Source organism: Ambystoma mexicanum, chromosome 11, assembly GCF_040938575.1.
Source record: "Ambystoma mexicanum isolate Mex_15411 chromosome 11, UKY_AmexF1_1, whole genome shotgun sequence".
In the NCBI taxonomy this organism is placed as follows: Eukaryota; Metazoa; Chordata; class Amphibia; order Caudata; family Ambystomatidae; genus Ambystoma; species Ambystoma mexicanum.
Window position 1 is genome coordinate 233,171,438 of NC_090934.1, and position 25,297 is coordinate 233,196,734.

The 25,297-nt window shown below is 47.6% G+C and overlaps 1 protein-coding gene across 4 annotated transcripts in view; it reads left to right on the forward strand.

Moving 5' to 3' along the window:
- Positions 1-424: 424 nt before the first annotated feature.
- Positions 425-25,297, forward strand: part of SESN2 (sestrin 2) — a 128,982-nt gene continuing 104,109 nt past the window's right edge. Inside the window, exon 1 of one of the 4 annotated variants that reach the window (XM_069622934.1) lies at positions 425-632. In XM_069622934.1, coding sequence (XP_069479035.1) covers positions 447-632 — 186 coding nt within the window. In that variant the 5' untranslated portion in view covers positions 425-446. Of the gene's footprint in view, positions 633-13,263; positions 13,419-15,850; positions 16,056-25,297 lie in introns of those variants that run through there. The other 3 variants (XM_069622933.1, XM_069622936.1, XM_069622935.1) reach the window with 3 other exon arrangements.

A 25,297-nucleotide genomic window follows, 5' to 3' on the forward strand; every position in this document is an offset into this window, starting at 1 on the left:
CAGAAATTACAGACCACAACCTTAGCTGCACACATTTGACATTCAACTTGAAAAAGTGTTATGGTAACTATATTACTTTAAAAACCAACGACGTTTAAAGAAACTAGGAAATGTTAATTTTCTGAGGCATGTTTTGGCACGTAATACATAAAATAAAAAAACAGGCCTGCCTCTCTTCCCAATGGGAACGACTGGGCGGACATCTTCGAGCCTGCCCTATTTTTCCTCGGCTGGCAGTACTAGAACAGGAATTGTTGGATGTTAAACTACATATCCCATGATGCTGGGGTGAATGTTGATTGACAGGTAGGGTCTCTTCGGCGTGTGAGAGTGAGGGGGTGGAATGCACGCTGAGTTCCTGTTGTCGGCGATCCTGATTGGTTGAAACTGTTAGCCCTTGTATCTGTGATTGGCGGAATATCGGAATACGTCACAATTCTTCTCGGATGGATAAGCAGCTGTTACTGCTTGAGCCGGGGACTCCAGTGAAGATCGGAGACTTAGACATGGAGTTGCTTCCTCGTCGCGTAGGCCTCCTGCTGCCTCGCCAGGCTCCGGAGTGTGGCTGCGCTCCCGGACTGCTGTGCAGGGATCCCGGGGAGGACGACGAATACTACCGGGACAAGGAGCAGGTATGTTTCGGGTAGGGCTGAAGTGTCACTATCTGAGGCCGGGGGAGTAGGGCCTAGTAGCACAGCCTACATTTACACCGCCGGGCCCCCCATAGTCCAGGGCCCAAGTCCGAACCCCAACTGACTCATTTACACGGTGTCTAATGTAGTCCGTGTGCTCTATCTGAACGCGTTCGGTATAATTGATTCGCCCCATTGCTTGTGCAGGGCCCAGGTGTCCCCCTTTCATTCTGTGCCAGAACCTGAGTTAGAACACACCGCCACCAAGTTCCTATCGGGCGTAGAGTAAGGACCCCCCCACCAGAACCTCTGCACTTTGCCTAGGGCGTGCTTTCCAATTTAAGCGCAGTTTTTTTAGGTAATGCTGCAATGTTGTGCTGGTGCATCTTTTGCGTATATAAAGAGGGTACGTCTTCAAGTGCAGCTAGTGTGGCTTCATAAAGAAAAACGCCCTTCAACAAAATGATTTCGTTGCATGCAACTCGATTTACCCACTGGGTCTCAGTTTATCGCTAGACGGTTTTTTTTTTTTTTGCCGGTGTGGCGTATAACATCATAGTTTACCCAGATGATAGTGGGGAGCAGCATACGCCTCTTCAATTCGAGTAGCAGTGTTTGCCCTTGGCAATGGATTGAGCATCCCCGCACTTTACCCAGCAATCCCCTTTCTGCGCTGGGCAGAGCTCTTTGTGCTCGCATCAGAGTAGTGTTCTGCAGGGACATTGGCACGATCCACCGCCTGGGATTCCCCATTCTTCGCCGGTCTCTGGGACTTGCCTGGGCAGGACTTGCCTGGGCAGAAACCTCCCCCCCCCCCCCCCCCCCGATCCTCTTGGCAGAGCGATGGGGGATGCAGACCTGCGCTCTCACTGGTCTGTCTGGGATTTCAAGTGCGAATCGGGGGCGGGGCATTTGCGAAGAAGTGTTTTTCCGTTCCCTCTGGGCTGTTTGTCTGGACCTGACGTGGTTTACTTGCACTCTGCACCTGTTTAGCGAAGTACACTTTTTTTTTTTTATATAAATCTTTTTCTTACCCACCCCCCAGGAGTCGCTGGGGCTCGAACGTGTCGCTTCCCCGCGTCACTCCAGTGAGTGATCTCTCTGAACACTGGTAAAACTCGTTTTTATTGCGAGCGACAGGACCACCGGTGATTTGAAATGTTGCTGCTTTTTCGTGCATTATGTTTTATGTCCGAAAATGTGAATATCACGGACGTCGCAAATTGATTCATCCACTCCAGCTTTCGTGTGTTTTATTAACTTCGCTTTGAAGTTAACTCACACGTCTCCGCTACGAAATACTCCAGAGTCCAGGCTAGTCTTGTGGGTAACCCTCCCTTAAATACCCTTCGAATTTAGTTTTGCGCTTACGATTCAATGTGTCGAATCCAATTTCGAGCGTCGCAGTGCACTTGAGGTTAAAGCGTTTTGAACGTTAACTTTTTCTGGTTCTTAGTACTTATTTTCTGTTTCGTTCGCAGTGTAGACTCCTGCCCCCCCTGGCTCCCTTTCAGTTATTGCTTTATTTGTTTTTTCGTCTCTGCCTTCAAACTAGTCTAGCACGATGTGGAGTTTCAGCTTCTGATATTTCTACGTTTTTCGGGTATGGTAGTGCTTGTTGGCATCATCTAAGCCAACCGGAATACGGTTATTTCTTTTATTGACTTTGACACCAGCTTCACAATGGCTATCTTGGAAACAAAACGACCTTCCAATCAATACAAAATCTACTACTTATAATTGTAGTGTTTTTATCAATGTACTATCGTATGTATGTGAATGTTTGTTTATATTTGTGAAACACAAGATGTGATTGATGGCTGGACGGTTTAGAGTTAATTTTAACCCATGGTATTGCTCTGGGCAACCCTCCAGACCATCGTTCTTCCGTCTCCGAAGCCTTACAGAATCAGAAAGACAATAGGCACATCTGTCTTGGTCCTACCCTAAAGGGGGCAGTCCAGCCTGAACTGCCAGGTCACTTCCCTTCTGCACAAGACCACAAGCATCCCCAGACATGTTTCTGCCCTGTTGGGCCTCATCAGTGAGGAGTAGCTTGGGTTTCTAGGCCCAGCAGGCACGGGAACAACGCATGGGCATACCCGTCCCACTCAGGGTGGCTATAGCACAACACAAGAGGATGGCAGGATTTCAGCTTTTTGGGGTGGTACTAGTCCATATTTGCATATGGTCTTTCCGATTTTGTAATGGCTTCGCGGGCAAGTAATTGAGCTCTGGAGGGTTGCTCAGCAATGCTAGAGGTTCAGATTACTTCTAAACCTTACAGCCTTCACCTCGTTTGTGTTGCCAGCACCTCCTGGGAGCAAGGCATGCAACACAAATTGCAGTTTAAGTGCTGCATGGGAAAACAGAAATGTTCATTACTTTTTAAAGTGTACCATGGCCCTCAATAGTACAGTATATGACATTCAAAGCTTAAGAGTGGCGAAGCAAGGACTGCAGCAGCTGCACTGTTTATTTATTTCTGTCTAGGGGATGCTGCTGTAAAGCTACTGAGGGCCGCGCTTAAAGAGGAAAGTAGCAGATTGACAAGTGGATCAACCCATAAGGTAACTGTTTACAGTTTAGGGTTGTGCTGTTCTTTACAAGCAGTACATGCATGATTAGGACAGCCGGACCACATTTTTTCGTGGACTCAGCAGTGTGCTATGGGGTGCAGTATTACGTGCAGTGTATGTTTCTGATGAATGCTCTGCAGTCACTTGCAATGGATATTGAGCAGATCTCACTTTGACTCCGTGGTTTTAGTGCAGCGCTCCCATCCCTGGGCATCACATACTGTGCTCCTGCTGCACTGACTAGGTCACTCCATTTCTCTTAAAGAAGCAGACGTCTGTGCCAGATGGAGCTGGTGGCACCCATCGTGGTGAGGCTGGTGTTGTTCTCTGACACCTCCCACACACACTTCAGGTCATGGCAGTAGCTTTTCCTGCCATCTTGAGCATCCTTAAAATACCATCATCGACTCTGCTTCTGTCAGTTTTCATTGCTGCTTAATGTAACGTCTCCAACCTGGGAGAATGCATTTCAAGTGACAAAAGTGGTGTCTCAGATAACTAAGCTCCGGATTGTGTATTTTTTTTTTCTCTCCATAAAAAACGAGCTGGCAAAATTCCCTTGATACGCACTATGGCCTTCTACTTTTAACTTTGTTTACCTCCCCATTGCTATGAACGCCTCGGGTGTTTGGGCTGTATGCTAATGGAAAGTCTCAAGATTAGCTGACCTTAACATCTGGTAACACTGTCCTTGTTAAATCATGCTGGTGAGTGGTTATCTGTTTAAATGCCCCTCCGCAGCATATTTAAATATTTCTGTTAACATTCTTTTGCGTTCCACCCCCCACCCCTGGAACTAACTGAACTGTGGGTCTAACATAGATTCTCTTAATCTGACCCATTTCCAAGACTACTGTTGTTTTTTTATTTTTTTATTGTGCATTTGTAAGGCGCTTATACATCAACGAATTGTATTTTCAAAGCACCCACAGGCCAAAGGGGAGGGAAAATGAGAACAATGCTGATTAACAAGACAGGGGTGGTCCTACTAGATCTTGTGAATATTCAAACCGTGCAAATACAGAGCGGTTGCTGCAGTGATGAAATAATTTACCATATTATCAAACCAGTGGACAAAGGGAGAGCAACAGTGATAATGAATTTGGCAGAATAGTTCAACATGGTCAAGAATTTGTTGGGAAAAAAGCTATAGAAAAATTGGGCTGTGATCCAAGAAGGATTAGACAAATTATCACATCCATCATGGATGAGGCATTACTGAAGGGGTTTATTATCAACCAAGAGCAGGGATTTTTACTTCCAGACACCCCCAATATCCTGCATTCTATGCATTACCCAAGATGCATAAGGGCCTCGTTCCATCGACGGCTAGGCCCGTTGTCTCTGGAATAGGTTCAATTCTAGAGCCCTTATCGCAGGTTGTGGATAACTTCTTAAAACCAAAGGTGATCAAGATGAAATCCTACCTGAAGGACACCATGGCTGTCCTGTGCCTGACCAAAGACCTCTTGTTTGATCCCACCCACCAACTACTGGTTACTCTGGATATAGACTCTCTATATACCAGAATCCCACAGGCAGCGACACTCATGGTGATTGGGTGGTTGCCTTTCTCTTTGTATTTTGTCAATGAGATCTGTTACCTTTTTATAATGCAGTTGGAAGAAATCTTTTTGACTCAGAATTACTTCTCTGAAAAAGACTTTGAGCAAATATCTGGCACAGCGATGGGTGCTAGCTATGTGTAGCTGGCTTTGAAATGCACTACCATTTATGACATTAACAATCCATCACCAGCAAGGTCCAAATGTGGGTATGATGCATTGACATCCTCCATCTTTGACACCAAGAGCAAGCTTGCTGAGTTTATGACGTGGCTCAATACAAGGAATGAGTTCAAGTTTATAGATACTGGTAGTGTCTCGAGGGTTAACATTTTGGACTTGGCAATGAGCGGTGGGAGAGTACAGTCTTCCATAAACCAACAGATGGCTTTGGAATAATAGTAAGGAACCTTCCGTTTGGACAATTCCTCCGATGCAAAAGGAACGGAGCTGCACTGCCCTATGGGACTATGACCAACAGTCAATAAACTTAGCATTCAAACTGAGGCGCCGTGGATATCCAACATGTATGGGCAAGAAATATCCCTAGAAATATTACTTGTGAACATGGGAGAAGACTTGACCAACCAGACACCATCACAGCAGTATTTAGCTTCCCTCCTCCCCCAGGCGATCCAAATCGGGAAGAAAATTGCCCACCTTGAATGTGGGCTCATCCAACTTTGGACCACCAAGATTCTCTATGAAGCGCGGAGGGAAACGACGGGATTCACGTATCCATACGTATAAAGAAATAACGGACAAAGCACCGGATACCGCATGGAACCAATCTGGCCCAGTAGGACATGCCCGCTGTGGCCAATGTAGTGTGTTCAGTACGTCCATTGATATAGGCTGCTGCTACCCGTGGAAACAAACATTTTTCGCAAATTGCAATGGCAGTAATGTCATCTATATCATCACATGCCCATGCACCCTGAGCTATGTCGGGATGACCACACAGCCTGTGAAGACACGAATGGGGGAACACTGATTATGCATCAGGACCAAAATACTCACAGCACCCCTTGATGAACCCTTTCTTCAGGGTCATGGTGCGTCTGATTTCACATGGACCTCCGGGTAAGAGTTGTTGTACCTCGTACATGAGACGTGCATACGTCCTTCTTTAAAAGAGAACAATTGTGAATCTTTCGCCTGCATACAGACATTATTGGTCTGAATGAGCATACCAGTTGACAGACATTGGCAACCTTGTAGGGCCTTGAGTCATACCACCACCCAGAGCACTACATCCTCCATCATTACATTTTCTTTGGAAGTAGAGATCATGAATATTATGGACCTTTTGTAGGACCCAATCCCTTTTTTGGGGTCTGGCCCATAGAACCACACATTGAATACCCAAATCCAAGGCACCGGCAGCTCTGTATTTTGCATGCCACTGTTTGAATATCTGCATGGTCTTAAGAACACACACATGTGGATGATTGAACGTCGGTCCTAGCATGTAACCTGCAGGCTACCTTATGGTAATCATGACAACCATTGAGAATGGGCAATAGATCAGCAATGACAATACACCCAATGGCAATATGTTGACACTTGCACAGTACTAGTGGTACACGTAGAGAGCTCATGAACACAATTGGACTATATTACCATCCTTCAAGTGACAAAGCACCAATCCCCTTTACACACTAAAAACAAACACAAAATCAATTTTGCCAAGAATTTGTATCCAACGTCTTTTGAAATTATACTGAATGCTCTGGAAAACGCACGTAATTACATCCAATACAGGGGATTCACCTGAACTCCACCAGGAATTGTGTTCCTCGTTGGGGACCGTGCCTTCCCTATAACCGACTATGTTGCCTGTAGGCTTCTTCATGGGAACCATGTTGGGAGGGTGGGGGGGTTCAAGACTAGCAATGACTGCACACTTACAGAACATGCTGAGACAGCTCATGAATATAACTGGACTTCATTCCTACCATTTTTCAAAGGATGAAGCGCCAGTCCCGGCTTCACAAACTTGTTTTGATTTTAAAATAAATAAATAAATCAGGTGACATAAGTGTGCCGGTCTGGAAATGATGGTGCCGGTAAACTTAACAGCACGATTTCTGGTCATGCACACTACAGCTCTGCCGGGCTGGTGTCCTCCCGTCCAACAGGTCAGGCTGCCGACTGGGGCGGCACTTGGCCGCAGTTTTTTCGCAGAAGCCCCGGCACCATTAACAGTGCTGGTGCTTCTGTGGCCCCCATTCCCATACAGTGCCATTAAACTGGGGATTTATGATTTTCCGGCACCAGACTTTACGGTATACCAGGGTTGTAATCCCCTGGTGTTACTGGGAAGTCAGGCGCTGGTAAATATTTACAGGTCTGGCGGCAAACCCGCCAGTATCACCGGCACGGTTACCACCAGAACCTTCATGAGGCCCATCTTCTTGAAGTTTTACAGAATGTCCGGGAAACCGCCCGTGATTACACCTAATACTGGGAGATTTCCAGGATGTAACCAGGATTTGTATTCTGGTTGCGATTCGTGCTTTCCATATAATCGGGCAGATTAAAAAAAAACACCCTCCAGGATGGAGGTGCGGTTTGTTGTGGGTACTAGTGACTTTGCAGTGCAGAGTGTTGTATCATGGAAATAACATGAAAGTGCCTCTGGTGACGATGGGCTAAACTTTTACCTAACAGCACGTTTGTGAGATGCACCCAACGATTAAGAGGTAAGACTAGGGACGTCTAGCAGGATACGCGGGAGCGACCCTCTTTGCGAGCACTCCCCTGCTGAGCCCTCAGACCACAAAAACAATGATTTATTTTGCATTATTAGTGAAATGAAAACATGTACTTCCCTCTGCCAAACGTTTGGATGGTATTGGGTAATATCCATAGAATATATATATAATCTCACTCGGAGGGAGCAGGGGTGTCCCCCCCCCCCCCCACTCTCCTTGAGGGGAGGGTTTGGGGGTTGCAGGGATGTCCCCCGCTTGGTCCATGTAATGTCCCTGCAAAAAAAACAGCAATTTTTTGGCTTTTTTTATGGTGATATTTTTGAGGGGAAATTATTACATGGAACCGTTAGTATTACTTAGGAGTCCATTTGAGAAGAGGCAATACCCCTAAATGGGCTGAGGGAGTGCACGTTTGGGTAAGGACCCTCAATTATGAGTCTGTTTTCTTTGGGCATGGCGCGATATTTATTAGCAGACATGGGAGAGTAATGTATACCATTCCTGTAACACCCCTCCGCCCCCCCCCCCCCCTACAGGTTCAGACTCCGTCCTCCATTTTAGCAGTTCTTTTTGGTTCCAATTCCTGGCATTGCAGGCCCCGAAGAAAGAAAGTGGTTGCACTAACACACCACTGACAGTCAGCCATTCGTGTTTGAGGATACCTAGTTGGAAATCTCCTAATGTAAACGAGAATTTGTACACCGCTCTCTGAATTCTGGGCTGTACTTTTAATTCTATTTGAGTTCCAGAAGCAGGACAGTTGAAGTAATCTTATCTCTGCTCGATCTCCATCACTCGAACACAGTTTTAGTTGTTCTTTCTCTTTACTTTGCTGTTAACCTCAATAGTAGTAGGGCAAGTTTCTTTCTGTCTCCTCACCCTAGATAGGCGGCACAACACTGGCACCTAGGGACGCGCAACTACAGCAGGGAACAGTTAGCGCGGTTGAAGGACAACTTGGGTTGTATGAAATATTTGACTAACTACTACCTTTACACCATTTTGTGTGGAAATGTTAGGGTTTTGATACAGGCTACCTACCCACCCATAGTCCTTTTGTGTATTTATCGCAATCTGTCTGCTACCTCTCCAACCTCTGGGAGCATCTAATGCTTTCTTCAAGTGATGGCACTATTAAATGTGGGAGTGTTGGGCACCAAGACTCCAGTGTTGCTGAAAATCCTCCATCTATGAATGAGACCAGGCAGTTATTGTCCACACCTGGCACTTGCTTTGCTTTAAAATTCACCTTGGCCCTCAGACTAAACAGCACCAACTCTTTCAACAAGGTATTCGCTATTTTGCATTATGCCCGCATTTTTTATGGTTTTGTATAACCGACTAGTGTCGGACTGAAACACCACACTCCAGTTCCTTGATTCTCTATTCCATATGGTTACTGCTATCACTGAGGAAGGGCTCAAGATTGTGCTTTTCAAACCCTGAGAAGACCCATTCCTCCTGCCATTTACACATGCACCATTTTATTCCCAACTTAAACTAATACTGCCAGCCAACACAGCCAGAGTTCCCCGTTGGACCCTGCTGCTTTCGCTTAGACCAGAGAACTATTAAAATTGGAAATCAGTCCATATACTTCAATCGTTCTTGACACCTGGCAGGCGAATCCTCTTTCTCCCAGTGTCCATTACCCTTGATCTTAAACATGGTCTGCCCATCTAGATTATCCTAGGGCTCTAGTAACCTAGCAACATCTGCAGTTGGTGCAGTCCATATATTACCTTATTGATGCCTTGAAAACCTGCCCTTTCTCACACAGCAACCTCCATACACTCTGGCTTTAGATTCCAGCTAAATGGCTAAAAATGTGAACTTTGTTATTGGCCCTTGCAGTTTCTCAAATACAAATGGTACAGCTAGAAGTTCCACTGCTTGTACAAAATTCTCAAATGCACCCCCGTTTCTTCGACGCAGGCAGGCCCAAAAATAGTCATCCAAGTAATGCAAAAGCGGATTAGACATCGACTCCTTCCTGGCAGCTACTCCATAAAAGATATGTTCTAAATGAGCACCCAATAAGTCCATTGGCATAATGTGAAGAGTTGCTATGTTGGATGGTGGCAAAGTCTCAGGTGTGTGTGTTTTTTGTCCCCACCCCCACCCCTTAACCTGAGTTGCAGTGTTAACGAGGCAGATTCAAATGTCACATGTGCATTGATGACAGCTCTGGAAAACAAGCTCCAAAAGACCAGGGGTGCCTTTTTAATATTATGTACCTCTGATCAAAATAAAATGTACATGAAGTATGCCCCCCCCTCCCCCTAAGTGCACGGGACCATGACCTGGTATGTCCCTTGGTAACTAGTGCTCCTGATATTACATAGCCAAACTCGCATCTGGGTGCTGCTCATTGGAGTAGAAGAGGATGGGTGGAGGTAGGCTGAGCTGGGTTCCACATGTTGGTTTCTGCAAAGGCTCTCTGCGACTTCCTGTCCCTCACTCCTGCAGCCATGGCTATGCTACCTGAGGCAAACACATTACATCCTGGATTGGACCAGGGACACGAGGTTGATTAATCTTTGGACTCTGAAATGTAGGGTATAGTCTATTTCAAAGTGCTCTGCCACAGAGATGAAAGCAGAAGCTTTCATGGCACACAATCTGTGCCCCATGGTAACCAAGGAACGGTGGTGGTGGTGACACGGCTGTTGGAAATTAACAGGGGGGGGGGGTCCTGGGAGTCCCTGTGCCAGACATTAGTCCTGGTTACGAGATCCTTACCCAGATTCCTTAGTTCACTATCATATTTAAGTAACTTTGGGTCTCAACTTAATTTACTGGGGGAATCCAGGCGTGGACCGCTTGCTCACCATTCTTGGAGGCACAGCTCCACCCTATTGATGAGGTCCAACCAGACCGAAACATGTGTTTGGGTTTGCTGTTGGTACTCTTGTTAAGAGTAGAATTGCCTAGCATGTCAGTGCTGGACTGCCCCTGGGCAGGACAAAGACTGATGTTTGGGATGTTTCTCCTCTGTGAAAGATGGTGAGCTAAAGAATCTGGGTAAGGCTCTCACAACCAGGACTCATGTCTGGCAGAGAGACTCCCAGAGCCCCCACCCCCCCGCCCCCATGTTTTTTGACACAGCTGTTGGGCCATGGTCTCTCGACTGGCTGTACTTTGGAACAAGGATCTTGCTCGCTGGTGGTGAAGGAGCCACCCCTCCCCCCTGAACCCCCTGAGGGTGCCGTGCCAGACTACTTCCTGAACTGGAGGGGTGGAACTAAACTCCCCTTGCTGACTGTGAATTGGGCCTCACACTGATCCGAAAGTCAATTAGCTGGAACCCGGTTTTACCATGTAAAACTCATCAAGCTGCTACAGGACTTGGTGCTGCTTTTGGCACTCCATTCTTTGAACCAGTGATCTGCTCCTCAAGACTTTTGCCTAGACTCAATGGAAGGAAATGCTGACTCAACTGTCTCGAATGACCACTCTCCATGGGGACCGCATGACTACCATCTCTGGCCCTGCCCATTTCCAGCAAAGCTCTTGGAAGCCTAGCCCAACACTGAGCCCCCCAAAGAGGAGACATCTGTATAGAATTGCTGGTATGCCCTGAAGAACTAGACTTAAACTTCCAAGCCCCCTTTGCCTTTTTAAAGTCCTATTTGAACACTGACATTGCTTCTGAAATCTTTCTTGGAACACCCCCCTGCTTATCGACCCACTTTTAAATTGCTATGCCTCAATCTGCTCTGAGAAATATTCCTTTTTTAAATTTTTTTTTAATTTTTTTTTTTAACGAGTGCTAGTAAATGGCTTCTGCCATGAAAGTAAGATCTGCTAAATAGGCTCAGGCATAGTTCTGTGGTTTACAAACTGGTTTTGTGGGTTTGTACCCGCATGAGCCTGCTGACCACTGGATGCATTATTGAAATTACCAATATCCACACGTAAAATGCACCCTAGGCATGAAATGAAGATTGGATAAACTTGCTCTAAAAGCGGGACCTGGGTATCCAGCACCAGTTGGCCTGGGGAGCTAAAAGTAGCTGTTGGTGTCAAGCTAACCAGGCTCTTCTAGGCTACAAGCAGGAGCGAAATGACTCCCAGCTCCCCATAATTGTGCACCCCAAACCTTGGCATACCAGTTTCTGGATATTAATAATTCGGGTACACATGGAAATACGTTTGAAAAATAAAATGAACAAGCAGTTTAAAACCAGATAAATGCCTGGATCCAGATAGTATGGCAGCAGTTTATAATAAATTAACCATGTGTGTTTTGACATGGTGACTATCTTATTGTCCACCTGGTGGACACTGACTTGTTCCTATCGGGGCCTATGTGGAATCGGTTTGTCTGGCCAAGTTGGGAGTGGGTGGTGGGGAGGGGGAGGGGTTTGGACACTAGCTGCCTTCCTGGGCGTTTATGTGGAAGGGTACACTTGGACCTGCTCATTCTGGGTGCGTGCTTGCCGCATGGAAAACGTAGCAGTTCGGGGATTTTGTGGGGAAATGTGCTCGTGGAGTGCATTTGTTGGATTCCCTCAGGCAAGTCCAGGGGAAGTGCTCCTATTTAATCCATGGTCTTTTAGCGGGTGATGTTTCGCAGCCAGCCTTTGCTGCTTCTGTTTTGTGCTGGAGTCTCTCAGCCCTGGTAACCTCTCTGCTGCATTGATTGGGTGTCTGCAGTGCTGGAGATATGTTCAAGCAGGTGTGGTGGTTGTTTTGTTCTTGGTTCTGCATGATTACCATCTGTAGGGGTTATTGGTCATTTTGGGGGAGGCTAACTGGTGATGGGAGGGGCTAACTTGGAGGCTCGGCCCGCCTGTTATACCCTAAGGCTTGTCTGGTGTGGGGCCCAAGTTTCAAAAGATGGCACCCCCAGCATTACTCAAGCGCACACGTAATTACTCATTCACGCACTCATTTAAACACTCCATTCACATACAGTCGCACATTTACATGCACACCCAACCCCCACACATTCACACATACATTCCCACAGTCCTTGCACACACGCATAATGAGCTAACATAAAACGCCCTTTAACGCTGCTAGTTTCAGAAAAGGCTTCCCTCGCCTCTCTGCCTAACTCAAAGTAAGTGGCACACCAGCCCCTTCCTCTGGGATGCGAACAGCAAAACAGTTAGTTATTTGTTCGTTCGCATCCACGGGGAGGAGGCGGATGTATGGATTTGATTTTTGTTAGGCGGGGAGGGAAGACTTTCCCGAAACCAGCGGCTTTAGTTTTGCTGCGTTTTTGCATATATTTTCTGCACGAATGCTGTGCGAAAGCCCCCACCCCTCGGCTCACATTTCTGGGGGGGGTGGGGTGGGCGGGTGCTTATGAAGCCCGGTTGCGCGCCTGACGGAAGCCCTTGCATCATAGCATTTATTACCGGCATACCATGAAGGCAATTCTGGCGCTATTAACAGCAGCAGTCTTGTGTATAGGTCCACAAGACCCAATCTGTGGAGGGTGGCTTGGTGGCTAAACTATTTGCCCAGTTTGTGAGCCCCTTAATGGATTGTTGGTTCGCCTGTACGCATAACATAACATTACTAGAGTAGTCATTAAGTCTAGTGTGCCTGGTTAGAGCGCCGGTCTTGTCGCATGAGGGGGGTGGGGGTGGTGCATAGCTCGCCTCTGCTTCGGTCGTGGTGGGGCGAGCAGCTGCTATCAAGCCTCGTATGTTAGGAGTCATAACATTGCTTAACTACATGCTCGGCGTGCCCGGTGTCCGGTCTGGCTCCGGTCTGTTTCTATTGCAGAGCGAAATCCGAAGGCGGTCTTGCATCAGAAACCGGTTTCTGATGCAAGGCACAAGGCTGGGCTAGCAATGAGAGACTTGGCTGTAGGGTCTGGAGCTGGCAGATAAGAGCACCCCTTGGGCACTCGGAGCAGGGAAAGCCGGCGTTTAGATGTGCGGATGTTCGAGCAAGCTGGCGAGGCAGGTAGGCATATGTTTACTTGGAGATTTCAGCAGCTGCTTTTCGATCCTTCCCTTGTAAGTTTTAGATGAACATATGAACGGTTCGGTGCTTTCGTTTCACTCGCAGGTTTGTACAGGGTAGGTAATGGGAGTCCGCAACACCTGACCACACTTTATAATCAGGAACTGTTCCTCCTACCCACCCACAAGAGGTTCCGTTGCGGGTGGTAAACTGCCTTCAAATCCCTACTCGATGATCATTCAAACGCATAGAACTACTTCTTTCGATGTGTTGCCTTTAAAACGCTTACGGTTAAATATGTCCATATTCTATTGTACTTGATGATCTTTTATGAACATTTCAGTCTGTATATGTAGTGTTTGATTTAAGTGTATTGTTTGCTACAAAGCAGGAAAGCTGGATAATTGCCGTAATCGTAATTTAGTGATCTTACACTTCCGGCCGAGATGAATGAGACTTCTGAAAAAGGCGATTCAATAACACCCTCCTGGCATTCCTTCTCTGTTAGTGCCTATTCCTGATTAGTAATGATTGTGTTTTTTTTAAATATAAGCCTCGTTTCCTCTCTGCTGAAGAAGAGGTTGGAAGTGCAGGACCCCTTTCAAATCAATTACTTTGGGCCTCATCACGAGTTGGGCGATAGCCCTTAAATGCCGCGGTAACAGTATTACGGGGAAGGGCCCTATAGCGAGCTGGCCTCTAAATGGGCTGTTTTACCTCCAGCTTTTTTCTGGAGGTAATTTAGTGCCCAGTTTTCATTGCAATTTCTTCCGGCTGTATTGGCACGCAGTATTTGTGGCGAAAATTCCCATTTACCATTCATGCCCAACCCAGGCTCCAGCTCTAATGGTGCCGGGTTGGTTGGCGTAAACACAATTACAGTTCCCCGGTATTACAACCAGTATGCTGCCCAACTCGAGGCCCTCTGTGTTCTTCTAAAGAAGACTTTAATTAAAGCTTGTAGAAATACCCTTTCGGGTGCCTCTGCTCAAGTAGTGTAGACCAGTGCCAGGCAGTGCTTTAAATGGGCAGGTACTAGCCAGTCCACAGTACCACCAGCACTTTTATTTGTAAGACCGTGTACCGGCACTTAACAGTAAGCATGTACTCTGGGATAGTGACTTCTTGCACTGTTTCTCCTGCAAATGGTGACCGTAGCACCAATTGTAACGCATTATCTAGTCTACATCGTGTGGTGTTTCGGTTGCGTCAGATGCCCACCTTGACCTCTGCAGTTGTGGTGGTGGGGCATGGTTACTCTTTTGGCGCTGGCCGCTCATGATTTGGGCACGATTGCCTCTGAGTCACAGCTGTGGTTCCAAGATTGGATTGACTGGGGCGGGTGGGGTGTTGACGCGGGAACGCAGGCGGTGAGCCGGCCGGGCAGGCGGTGAGCTGGCCGGGCCGCCGCCTCCTGAGACGTAGGCAGTTACACGTGCCTGAACAATGTACTGTCCCAGCGACGCTGTTCACTCTGCCCCCGGGCACACTACAGCGTAATTATGCATAGTTATTTCGCAAATGCTTCCGCTGCCTTTTAGCACTCCACCTTATCCCTATTTGGTCAGGCAGGCTCAGTGGGTTGAGTGCATGCCGCGACATCCCTGCATCCTGCAGTTTTAGAGCCTTGATTGAACTCGCGACGTGCTTTTGTGGTTGGCAAAAGTAGTCCCTTGGGGTAAGGGATCAAACCGATTTTTCGTTTTATTTGCTAACGTCTCACATCCCCCTCCACCTTGCAATCGTTCCGGGTGGGGAGAACCAGCACCCCGGCCCGCTTTAATGAAGTTTACTCGGGATGTGTGCGACGAGTTTGGCTGTAGTGTCAGCAAAGCCTCCCCCCTCCCCCCCGCCCCCTTGCCCTCTAGTTGATAAGATAACTACCAATACAAGTAGACAAGCGTATTCCTGACCTCAGAAGCGTGGGGAATAACGCTCGGAGAATCTATCTAAAATGGAGCGTTATCGAATGCGATAGGAAATGTTTAGGGGTACTTGATTTTTCTCTAATTTGGGGTGTAGATGGCGCGCTGTTCGAATGTACATGGATTTTGAGTGCTTTCCGTGGGTACCATAACCATATGCAATGAGCTCGCTCAGGAAGGAAGTGCTGAAAGGCCTGGTATTTCTTCACCATTGTGAGAGGGCTTGTTGAAAGTCGTGCCCACTAGCACGAACTGCTGGATACCAGATACCAGGGTTTGGATCTGAACCAAAGTAACCTGCACGGAGCTGGCCCGCTCCCAGTTCACGGGCTGGCACATCATTGGCCGACGGTTCGTCGGCTGTTCGGCCTTGTGCCAATCCTGGGCCCACACTTCAGCATGATGTGCAAAGTCAGCTGCTTGCCCTGCTGCCAGATGTCGCAGTGGCTGGCCAGGACGCCGTGTCAGCAGCTCGGGCCCTTATCTTGCCAGTCAGGGCTATGCAGCTGGGTGAGCCAAAGGTCGGGTAGCGGAAGGTGCGCGCAGCCAGCACTTCAAGAAAGCCCGAGTTTGGGGGGGGCGTGCCCTGTCCTTGGAAGGAAATCCAGCTTGCCCGATGTGCGCCCGTCTTTCCTGGAGAGGAATGGGAGGGAATGCCACAGGAAGTTCTCTGTACTTGGCCACCGCATTCCTGACTGGAGCCCGAGGAGATGTATGCACAGTTGGATAATGTGTATAGTGTGAGCGTTTACAAGAGCCAGTGCTCTTCAAGAATTGCATGGCGTTTTACTACATATGGGGCGGGGAGAGGGATTAAGTACCAACCTCCAGGCCGTCGCGCCTGCCAACTGGCTTATGACGTGGGTGTCTTTTCGGAGAAGGGGCGCCGTGTTAAATGTGTATGGCATCTATCTAGAAACTGTTCATGCTTTGTGTATATGCTGGCCCTCGGTCCATTTAATTGGAGGCCTCCCTTTTGTGCGTTCGGTTAGAAGTCTAGTTATTGCTTGTTTGAAAATACATTTTTCTGTAAAAGGACAGCTTAACGCCGCCAGTAAGAAAGGCTCCCCTCCCCTCACCTCTTTGCCGAACAAAAAGCAAGTGTGCACACCAGTGAATGTGGCTTAACTGGGTATAAGGACTCCTTCGCTATAGAAACTGTGCTATTAATGCTGGGATTGCTTTATTTGCTCTAACCTATGGCCGACGTGTGTGTGTGTGTGTGTGTGTGTGTGTGTGTGTGTTTGTGTGTATGTATTTTGTATTTTATTTAAATACAAAGCAGTGCTAGGAAAGACCGATTAGCACAGCTCATTGTGCATCTTTATTTTAATTTGTCCTAAGTGGTGGTAATCGGAGTTTATATATTTGTTTTCTCTGGGACAGATGCGACTAAATGGCATAGCCTGTGTTGTGTTTCAATAGGTGTTTGAAAATTACATTTTGTGAAGCTTCCACATCTTACCTCTGCAGGCTCAAATGTATCTTTACCTGTTTTTTTCCCATTCTACATTTGGTGGTTGCCCCTTGGATGAAGATGGCAGTTGTAGTCGCAATGGGCTGTTATTGTTTGGCTGCCTTGACACACTTCCAACCAGTTTCCTGTCCATGGGCATTGTCTGATGTTACCTACTACACAAATGAAAATGAAGTTCTTTGCATGGCGTGGCTTTGTAGCACTGCTGGTGTGCACCCATTATTGCTCAAGCTGGTTGAGGTCCAGGGATTTTCTGCAGCCAGTGTAGTTGAGAAAGATGTAAGAAGCATGGAGACGGGGCGCATGCCCAGTGTGATCTCCTGCATTGGTTGCCTTGGTGAAAGGTGTGAGGTTGCATGACTGTAAGTAAGCCTGCAACTCGGGCTTCAAACATCTGTTTAGCATGCAGGGTCCAGCTTTGCATCCCGGCGGGGTCTAGTTAATCCTTCATACCTTCTTGGTGGATTAATTTACTGCCTTTTTAACATTGGGTAGTCCCCCTCTAATGAAATGCGGCATGGCTCTATATAAACAAGATGGCTTCAGCGGGTGCTGTGCTGATGTACATACTTCTAGCAATGTTATTGCTGAAGCTGTGCATGCATTACTTGTGTGCCCAGGGGAGGGATTGGGCCAGAATAAGACGAGGCTGTGCCCCTGCAAAATGTGTCTTGCAGGAGCGCCATTTCGTTTTTGCTTCAAAATAAGTGGCGCTGGTTTTTCCAGTACACATTTGGGCGGCCTTCGTTCTGGTGACTGTAACTGTTAAGGTTCCATTTCCTATTTAGGCGTCATGTTGTGGATCATTGTTTTAGATTATTTCTTTAAGCCTACAAAGAGTGCAGTGATTGTCACAAACTAGTCCTTCACCAAGTTTAGTGTTGACATTTATTGTACAGGTGGTTGGAACACACTTTGGAAACTGATCTAGCGTTTACCCGCAGCCCTGGCGTTTTTCTCCTTATCAACTCGGATTTGTGGTCCGGTTTCTTAAGTCGGAATCAAGATCTAGGCTGTCTATTGTGTTTTGTGGGATTTTAGTTTTTGTATGTGTGGGGCTTCTTGTGTGCTGGCGACATAATGCCAATCCTTGTATGATACCGTTTTACAGATTTAGAAGCCCATCTTAATGCGACTGTGCTCCGCTTCAAAGAGTGGCTATATGGGCAGTGTAGCTCACAAGTAAGCACTCGTATCGGACCTGGAGCAAGCCTGACCTTCACAAGTGGTAGAGCCGACTTTTCTACCTTTCCTTTCGAGGTAACTAAATTAATCGGAATTAAGAGTAATGGTTGATAAAAAGCTAAGATGGAGAAATTTGGCATAGTTCCTTTAAAAAAAAGTACACCAGTGAGCAATGCAACGAGTGGGAGGTTTGTGGACCATAGTTCTGTAATGCAGAAAGAAGGTGGTGTATGTTGTACAGCGCTAGGAATCAGTGGCTTCGCCAGGAATCAAATTTAGGAGGGGCACAGAAGGGGCCAAAGACAAAAGTAGGGGGGCACAGACAAAAGTAGGAGGAGAACATGGTCACTGCTTGCCTTAGGTAGGGGGATGCACAAGGTTTCACAAGGGGGGCGCGCCCCCCCAGACCTCCCCCTAGCGACGCCACTGCTAGTAATTATTGGACTGGTTCGAAGCAGAATTGGGGGAGGGTGGTACAGTTGTCGTGGATGCATGTGGGGTTTAATAATGTACAGGGGGTCGGGGGGGGGGGAATCTAGAAGGTCTGTGGCCTAATTACCTGGGCATACTATTGGTCAGTGCTAGCCTAAAGGCTGAGTGTGCCCATCAAGAGGGGACTACATATAGGACGTTTGGTAATGAAGTGGGCGAATGTCAAGGATTGTGAAAAGTGGCCTGGTTTGAGGTACAATGGGTATGAATCATTTTCATCCTCCGGGACAAGCGATTGCCGCCGTCTTTTCATTAGTTCATTTACAGCAAAACAGCAGGTGCTTCACCAGAATTATTTGTATAGCGCTTATACACAAGAGAAGTTCTTCAAAGTGCTTAAAGGTGGGAAGGGAACAAGGAATACAGTTGTCATTCTTAGGCCTAGAAGATTCTGAATAATCTAAAGGGGTAAGAGGGGAGGGGAACCTAAAGATCATGAACTACAATACTGGTCTGGCGAACAATTCAGATTGCTTGGTGGTTGGTTATCCAATGCGCCTATGCCTGAGTATTTCAATCACAACCAAAACGGGGAGGGGGGGGTTAGGGGTGCAGACTTGCTGGGCATCAAACATTCAAGTTTGAGTAAGTGTGCAGAACAGGAGGGGGAAACGCGCACCCAGACCAAGCAAGGGTCAGGGTTAAGTGCAGGATGGTTGCCCCTATCGTGGTGTATGTTGCAGTAGCGCAAGGCATAGTGCAGAGGCCCGGAGGCGAGTGCAGGACTGGCAGGGGAGCCTGGGACCTGTGAGGTTCTGGAGGTACACCAGCTGACCAGTCAGCTAACTGAGCAGGGCGGGATGAGAAGGAGGGAGAGGGAAAACCGGCAGAAAGAGGGTGGGGGGTGGAGGGGGGGTTAGCAGGGAAGAGAAATGTTGATTTTCCGGAACTTGAGGCGGTCCGACTCGAGACGCAGAGAGGTAGCGAGGCTGTTCCAGAGGGAGGCACCTGCAAAGGATAAGGATCTACCCCTGAATCTGTTTGAGAAACGGCTCACCCTCAGAGTTGGAGGCGGCCCAGCGAAGGGCTCTAAAAGGAGAGTATTTGGGAAGAGAGCATTGTAGATGGTGAGGGCCCTGGCCCCAGAGGGCTTTGTGGACTATGTAGAGAGTCTTGAACTTGATCCTTGCAGCCACCGGGAGCCAGCCAGTGGAGGTATTTCAGAGGCGGAGAGTTGAGGTCCATGGGCTTGAGAACAATGTTGAGTCTTGCGGTCCTGTTCTTGATAAGCTTAATAAGAGGTCAAAGAGAGCGAAGTAGGCAGAGGAAGAGACAGTTGCAATAGTCGTGTCTGGAGGCAGTGAGCCTCTGGGGGAAGGTGAAAAAAGGCAGAATACCTCAGAGGAGGTGCAGCTGTTAGTGGCACTTTTTGGACAGGTCTGAGATGTGAGAAGGGGAGAGTAGAGTCCAACCTCCCCACCCCCTTGTTTTTTTGTCTCACTGGTGGGTAGGGGCACAGGACCAAGAAGTCTGGCCAGAGAGTGGGACTGTGGGAGCAGGGGGTTCCAATGAGGACGCTCTGCCTTGCTGGCATTAAGGCAGAGGTGATTGGCAGCACACCAGGACTGAATTTCCCCCTTGGTATTTTGCCTCACTGGTGGGTAAGGGCGCAGGACCAAGAAGTCTGGCCAGAGAGTGGGACTGTGGGAGCAGGGGTTCCAATGAGGACGCTCTGCCTTGCTGGCATTAAGGCAGAGGTGATTGGCAGCACACCAGGACTGAATTGCGGACAAGTCGGAATGAGTGTGGAGGAAGAAGAGGCCGAGGGTAGCCGGAGAGAGAGTTGTGTGTCATCCGCATAGCACTGAACGTTGGAGGTGAAAGCAGAGATGATGTGGGCGAAAGGGGCCATGTAGACATTGAAAAACCAGGGGGGGGTATATTAGATCCCTAGGGGGACACCACAAGTAGAGAAGGTGATTGCAGAGAGAAAGGACCCTAGTGCCACCTGGTAGGGGTGGTCAGAGAAACTGGACGCAAGCCACGCCAGGGCCTGATCTGTGATGCCCAGGGTGTTGCAGAGACTGGAGATCAGTATGTTGTGGCTTACTGTATCAAAAGCAGAGGCGAGATCGAGGAGAATGAGGACTGTCAGTGTGGGCTGTGGCGGAGAAATGCAGTTCCTCCACCCCCCCCTGGTGCTTCTAATGGAAGCTGAGAGCGCTGCAAATACTATGCATGCAGACAGCCTGCCCAACCTTTCGTGCACAATCTAGGCACACCCAGCCAAAAATCTCATTCGTACCGTAGTCTGAGCACCAGGGGTGCAATGAAACCTACAATTCAGTGGGGTTGGGGGGGGGGGATCGGGGGAGAAATCTAACTGGAGATGGCAGGGGTCACTTCAGAAACTGGGTGGGACAAACTTGGCTCCACCCCTTCTGTTCTACCCCACCACATTCCGCTCCTCGGCCAAGCATTACACAAGCAAACACACAACCTTCACCCACTCATTTAAACTTAACTTTCACTGTACACTCGCTCATTTACACATGCATCCAGCCACTCGTACGTCATACACAAATTACATATACACACAATCCATGCATACAGTCAACACCCTTTAACACAGCCAGTTTCAGGAAAAGCTTCCCTCGCGCCTCTGCCAAAGAAAAGTGTGCACAGCCGAACCCGCCTCCACATAACATCTTGTTGGCTCGCATCCGTAGGAAGGGGGGCTGATGTGTGTGCATTTGATTTTTCTGAGGCAAAGTTGACGGAAGCCTTTCTTGAAATTGCAACTTAAGTTTGATTGTCAGTCAAACTTAAATGCTGCCAGTTTCAGGAAAAGCTCCCTCCCCTATTTTCTGGACAAAAGTGTGCACCTCAGTCCCCTCCCCACGGATGCTCTCACATTTTGGGATGTGTAAGCCTGTTTAGCCCAATGGTTTTTTTGCGCCTGTTGAACACACCTGCTCATTGCACTGGATCACACAACCGTACTGCCACACATCCCCCTCCAGTACATGCAAATAACGATCCAGCCGAGACGACCAGCACTGCACTGTAACCTCACTCACCAGCTTTGTGTGCTGTTAGCTGTGCGAAGTACTCGTCACTCCATGCCCCCCCGTTACCCAGTACCCCATCAAGGTAGGGCCAAGCCGTCCCACCCTCTCAACCCAATTGCATGTCCAAGGACTGTGGCTCAGATTTTCATGGAAGTCCCATATCCACCAAAATGCTAAAGACGCAACTCTGCTCGAATCCTCATTTGCTCCTGTCCTCAATCTTATCTTGGTGCTTGGCTATTTGTGACTCAAGCGGTAGAGCAAAAAAAACTGGAGCTTATTAGCTGCAGAACACAATGTTAAAGTCTAGACTCCTCTGGCATTGGTAAATCTGATCAGCAGTTTTTTTTTCTTTGCAAGATGCATCTAAACATTGCATGAAAGCTTCTTGCCAGTCGCAATACCCCACCCCCATAATATTGTGCTCCTAATCACTTATACAGTATTATTCCCTTAGTCATTGGGGATTAAGAAGCATCCAGTAAAAAATACCAAATAGCCATGGTGTTGTGAAGTCCCTCTGGTCACCCCAAAAATCTCCTCTCAGGGTGTACTGATATCTTCCACTATGGCTGTTTTGGGATTCCTTTCTGCATAGCTTTGTGGAGGGGAGACCTGACTGACCTGTATCATCTATCCTCTATCTCCAAGGTGTCTACCTTCAGAAGTAGACGTGCATCCCTGCAAAAAACGAACTATATCCCCTTTCCTTAACCCCATTGTCATCTTCATCTATCCACTGTTATTCCTTTTTTTTTTTCTCTTAACCTACCCCCTGGGAACACAGAACATTGTCTGTATGGTTTTACCTGGTCGGACCAAAAGCACCATTTTGTGGACCAGCTTCGCCGCACACAAGATCACCATAGTAGTAATGTGTGCAGTACAAATACTGTATACCGAACTCCTCACCAATCAGAGATTCTCAAACTGTCCTATTGTAAGGAGTGCTTTCATCTCTGCCATTTTGACTTCTGCTTCACAACACTTCACCAGAACAGTCATGTCTGGATCGCCTATCGTTCTTAACTCCAAGGTGCACATATTCTCAAAGGCAGGAAAAACCAGTGTGGCCGACATCCCAATGAAGCAGACAATTATTCTCATGAGTACGCGCTAAACCAAAGACCAGTTGCGCACCAACCACACCATGCCTCCAGAAAGGGAGAACCGTGCCTAAAAGTGGTCAAAGCCCTTTGTGCCCAGCATGTCTGAACTTCCATATCTACACCTTGCGTCATACAAAGCCAAACTAGTATTGATGAACCCTCGCAGGGCCGAAGATCAGATTACACCCCCCTCCCTTTTATTCCCTCAGGCCCCTGGTGAAGAGGCTGCAACCTGATGCCATGGTGAGCCTCTGGGCTGCACCTGGTTTTTATCTTTCATATTCCCTCACATTCTATAAAGAAATGCTACCCTGTGTAAGGCAAGGCCTCCAGTTAACCAGACGGAAACAGGGAAAAGGCTTGGTCTTTGCAAAGAAAACCAGATTTATTTTGTATACAAAAAGGTATCGGAAAGGTCCCGTAGAATCAAACTGACTAGCTCTGTTCAAAGCAGGAACATGTTTTTTAAGGAAGGAAAGTCACTCGTAATGTGAACAATATACTGTTATCCCACCTCCCTCACTGACTACCACCTATATGCATACTACTAGTCCCCTATAGCCCCATTACTGATTGGTCACATCCTATCTACCCCAACCCTCTAACACGTGGAGCCCGCCCCTATTCTGTGTCTCTTTGATTCCCAGCTACTGGATTGGGGAGTTACCTGGAATGATACCTGCCCCATTGGTCTAGTAACATGGCGAGCACCTGGATGTTAGCATGAGCTCAGTGGTCAAATTGGCCCTTTTCAAGTAAATACACTCCAGACATATGGGTGCCCCAGCAATGCCTCCCTATTACTGAACTAGATTTGTTGGCATCCCCTTTTGTTTGTTTCCCAAATCGCAGGATGTTCTGCTCCCCTTCCCTCCCTATCAGTTGCCCGCCTGCAGTACACCTTGCTTTCTTTAATCCGCCTAATTCTGATTAATTCATGTACTCTATTCTCCAGCTGCCTGGTAGGTCAAATAGGGCAGCATTTTCTGTGAGTGGAGGCTGGGGGTGGTAGTGCCCTAAATCTAGATCGAGTATTTTGGCAGCTCGAGACCTCTAACCTGACTCTACCCTCGCTCTGCCGTTAAAGGCATGGTCTAGTAAAATTTTATTGTCCCTACCGTGCGGCCATGTTTTTTTAAGCCTAAGTGGCTCGATTTTAGAAAACTTTCCTATGGACCTTACCCGAGTTTTCGTCCATTGAACGCACGCGAAAACAAGCACCAGGGAGCAGCCATTTTCTGATAATCCTATCTTTTCCCAGATCGCCCTGGCTGACCTGCTTTTGCGGCACTAAATCAATTCCCCCGCCCCTGAGCCTGTCATCAGCAGGCTCGTACCGCCCATTTCCCAACACCAAAGCACGTCTCGTGTAATTCGCTGCACTTCAGCTAATGACGTGTCGCCATGGAAATGGCAGGACGCCTCTCTCCCCAATAAGTATAAACAGACCGTTTCACAACACACAGCAGCCGATTTTCGATTCCATTCCTCTCTGTTACTTTGAGTATTCTGTGACTCGTTTCAGTGCTCTGGTCAGCTACCTTCACCGCTTGTAGCCCGTGTGAACAGATACCAGTACCACCGCTATAAATTATTTTAGTTTGTTTAACACACAATGGCTACAATAATGCCCTACATGTACGAGCCCGAGTATACCGAGGAGGAACTACTGGAAAGGGAAGCACGCGAAAACGATGGGGATTCGGACGGCAGTTGGCAGGACGAATCAACAGATGAAGAGCCTGGGCCTAGTCGAATGGACGGCGTCTCCACCTGGTGCACATGCAATCGGTGCGAGCTAATGCCAACCGAGGACGAGAACTGCTGCTGCCGAGAAAACTCGGGATGCCTGGCCTACATTTCGGAAGTCGAGCCACGACTGCAATGCATCACCGAGCTGCCAGACTTCAGGGCAGCCTGCCTCACACGGGCCGTGTTGAGAATAATGATGGTGCTTATGCACGAACTTCGAGCAACTGTTCGTCCTCATAATCCGAGTAACAAGTAAGTATACTCTGCTTGTCATGACACTCCTATTTCATGGTCTTCTACTATATCCAAAATTACATCTACATATCATTGTAACGCATGTAAGTCGTTGAATAGTGTGCATTGTCTAGATGGCATTTGTCCGTGTAAAATGCCATTAGTTACAAGAATTGTCATCGACAACAAACGTTTATTAAACTTATCTTGGTCATTTAAAAACAGTTTGTTTCATTCCTTTTCACAGGTGGTACAGGCTGGTGGCCTATCGTTCCTTTACTTGGTGGCTTCACGGGAGGCTTGGACACCGCGTTCGAAGAGTGATACCCGCCTGTGCCGTTCGTGCCATTAGAGAAACGTTCCCGAGTGACAACGGTCAGTACAGGGGATTTTCTCTCGCTGTGCTGCAACCTGGCCTGTATAATCTTTAAAGTCTTGTATTTTTGTGTCATGAAAATAAGATACAAAATAAAACACCACATATATTTTAACAACGGTTGTCTCGATTTTTTTTTTTTTAAATGAATCAAGTGTGTCTCCATTCAAGGATGGACGTCAGACATCTGTGCTCCGAATGGGTGAAAGGTCTGGTTGCTGTGAAGCAGGGTGGTCACTATCTATCAATTCTCGATAATGCATGCACTAAAACACACTTGTTCAAATCAGTAGGTTATGTCTCTATAAAAGTCACACA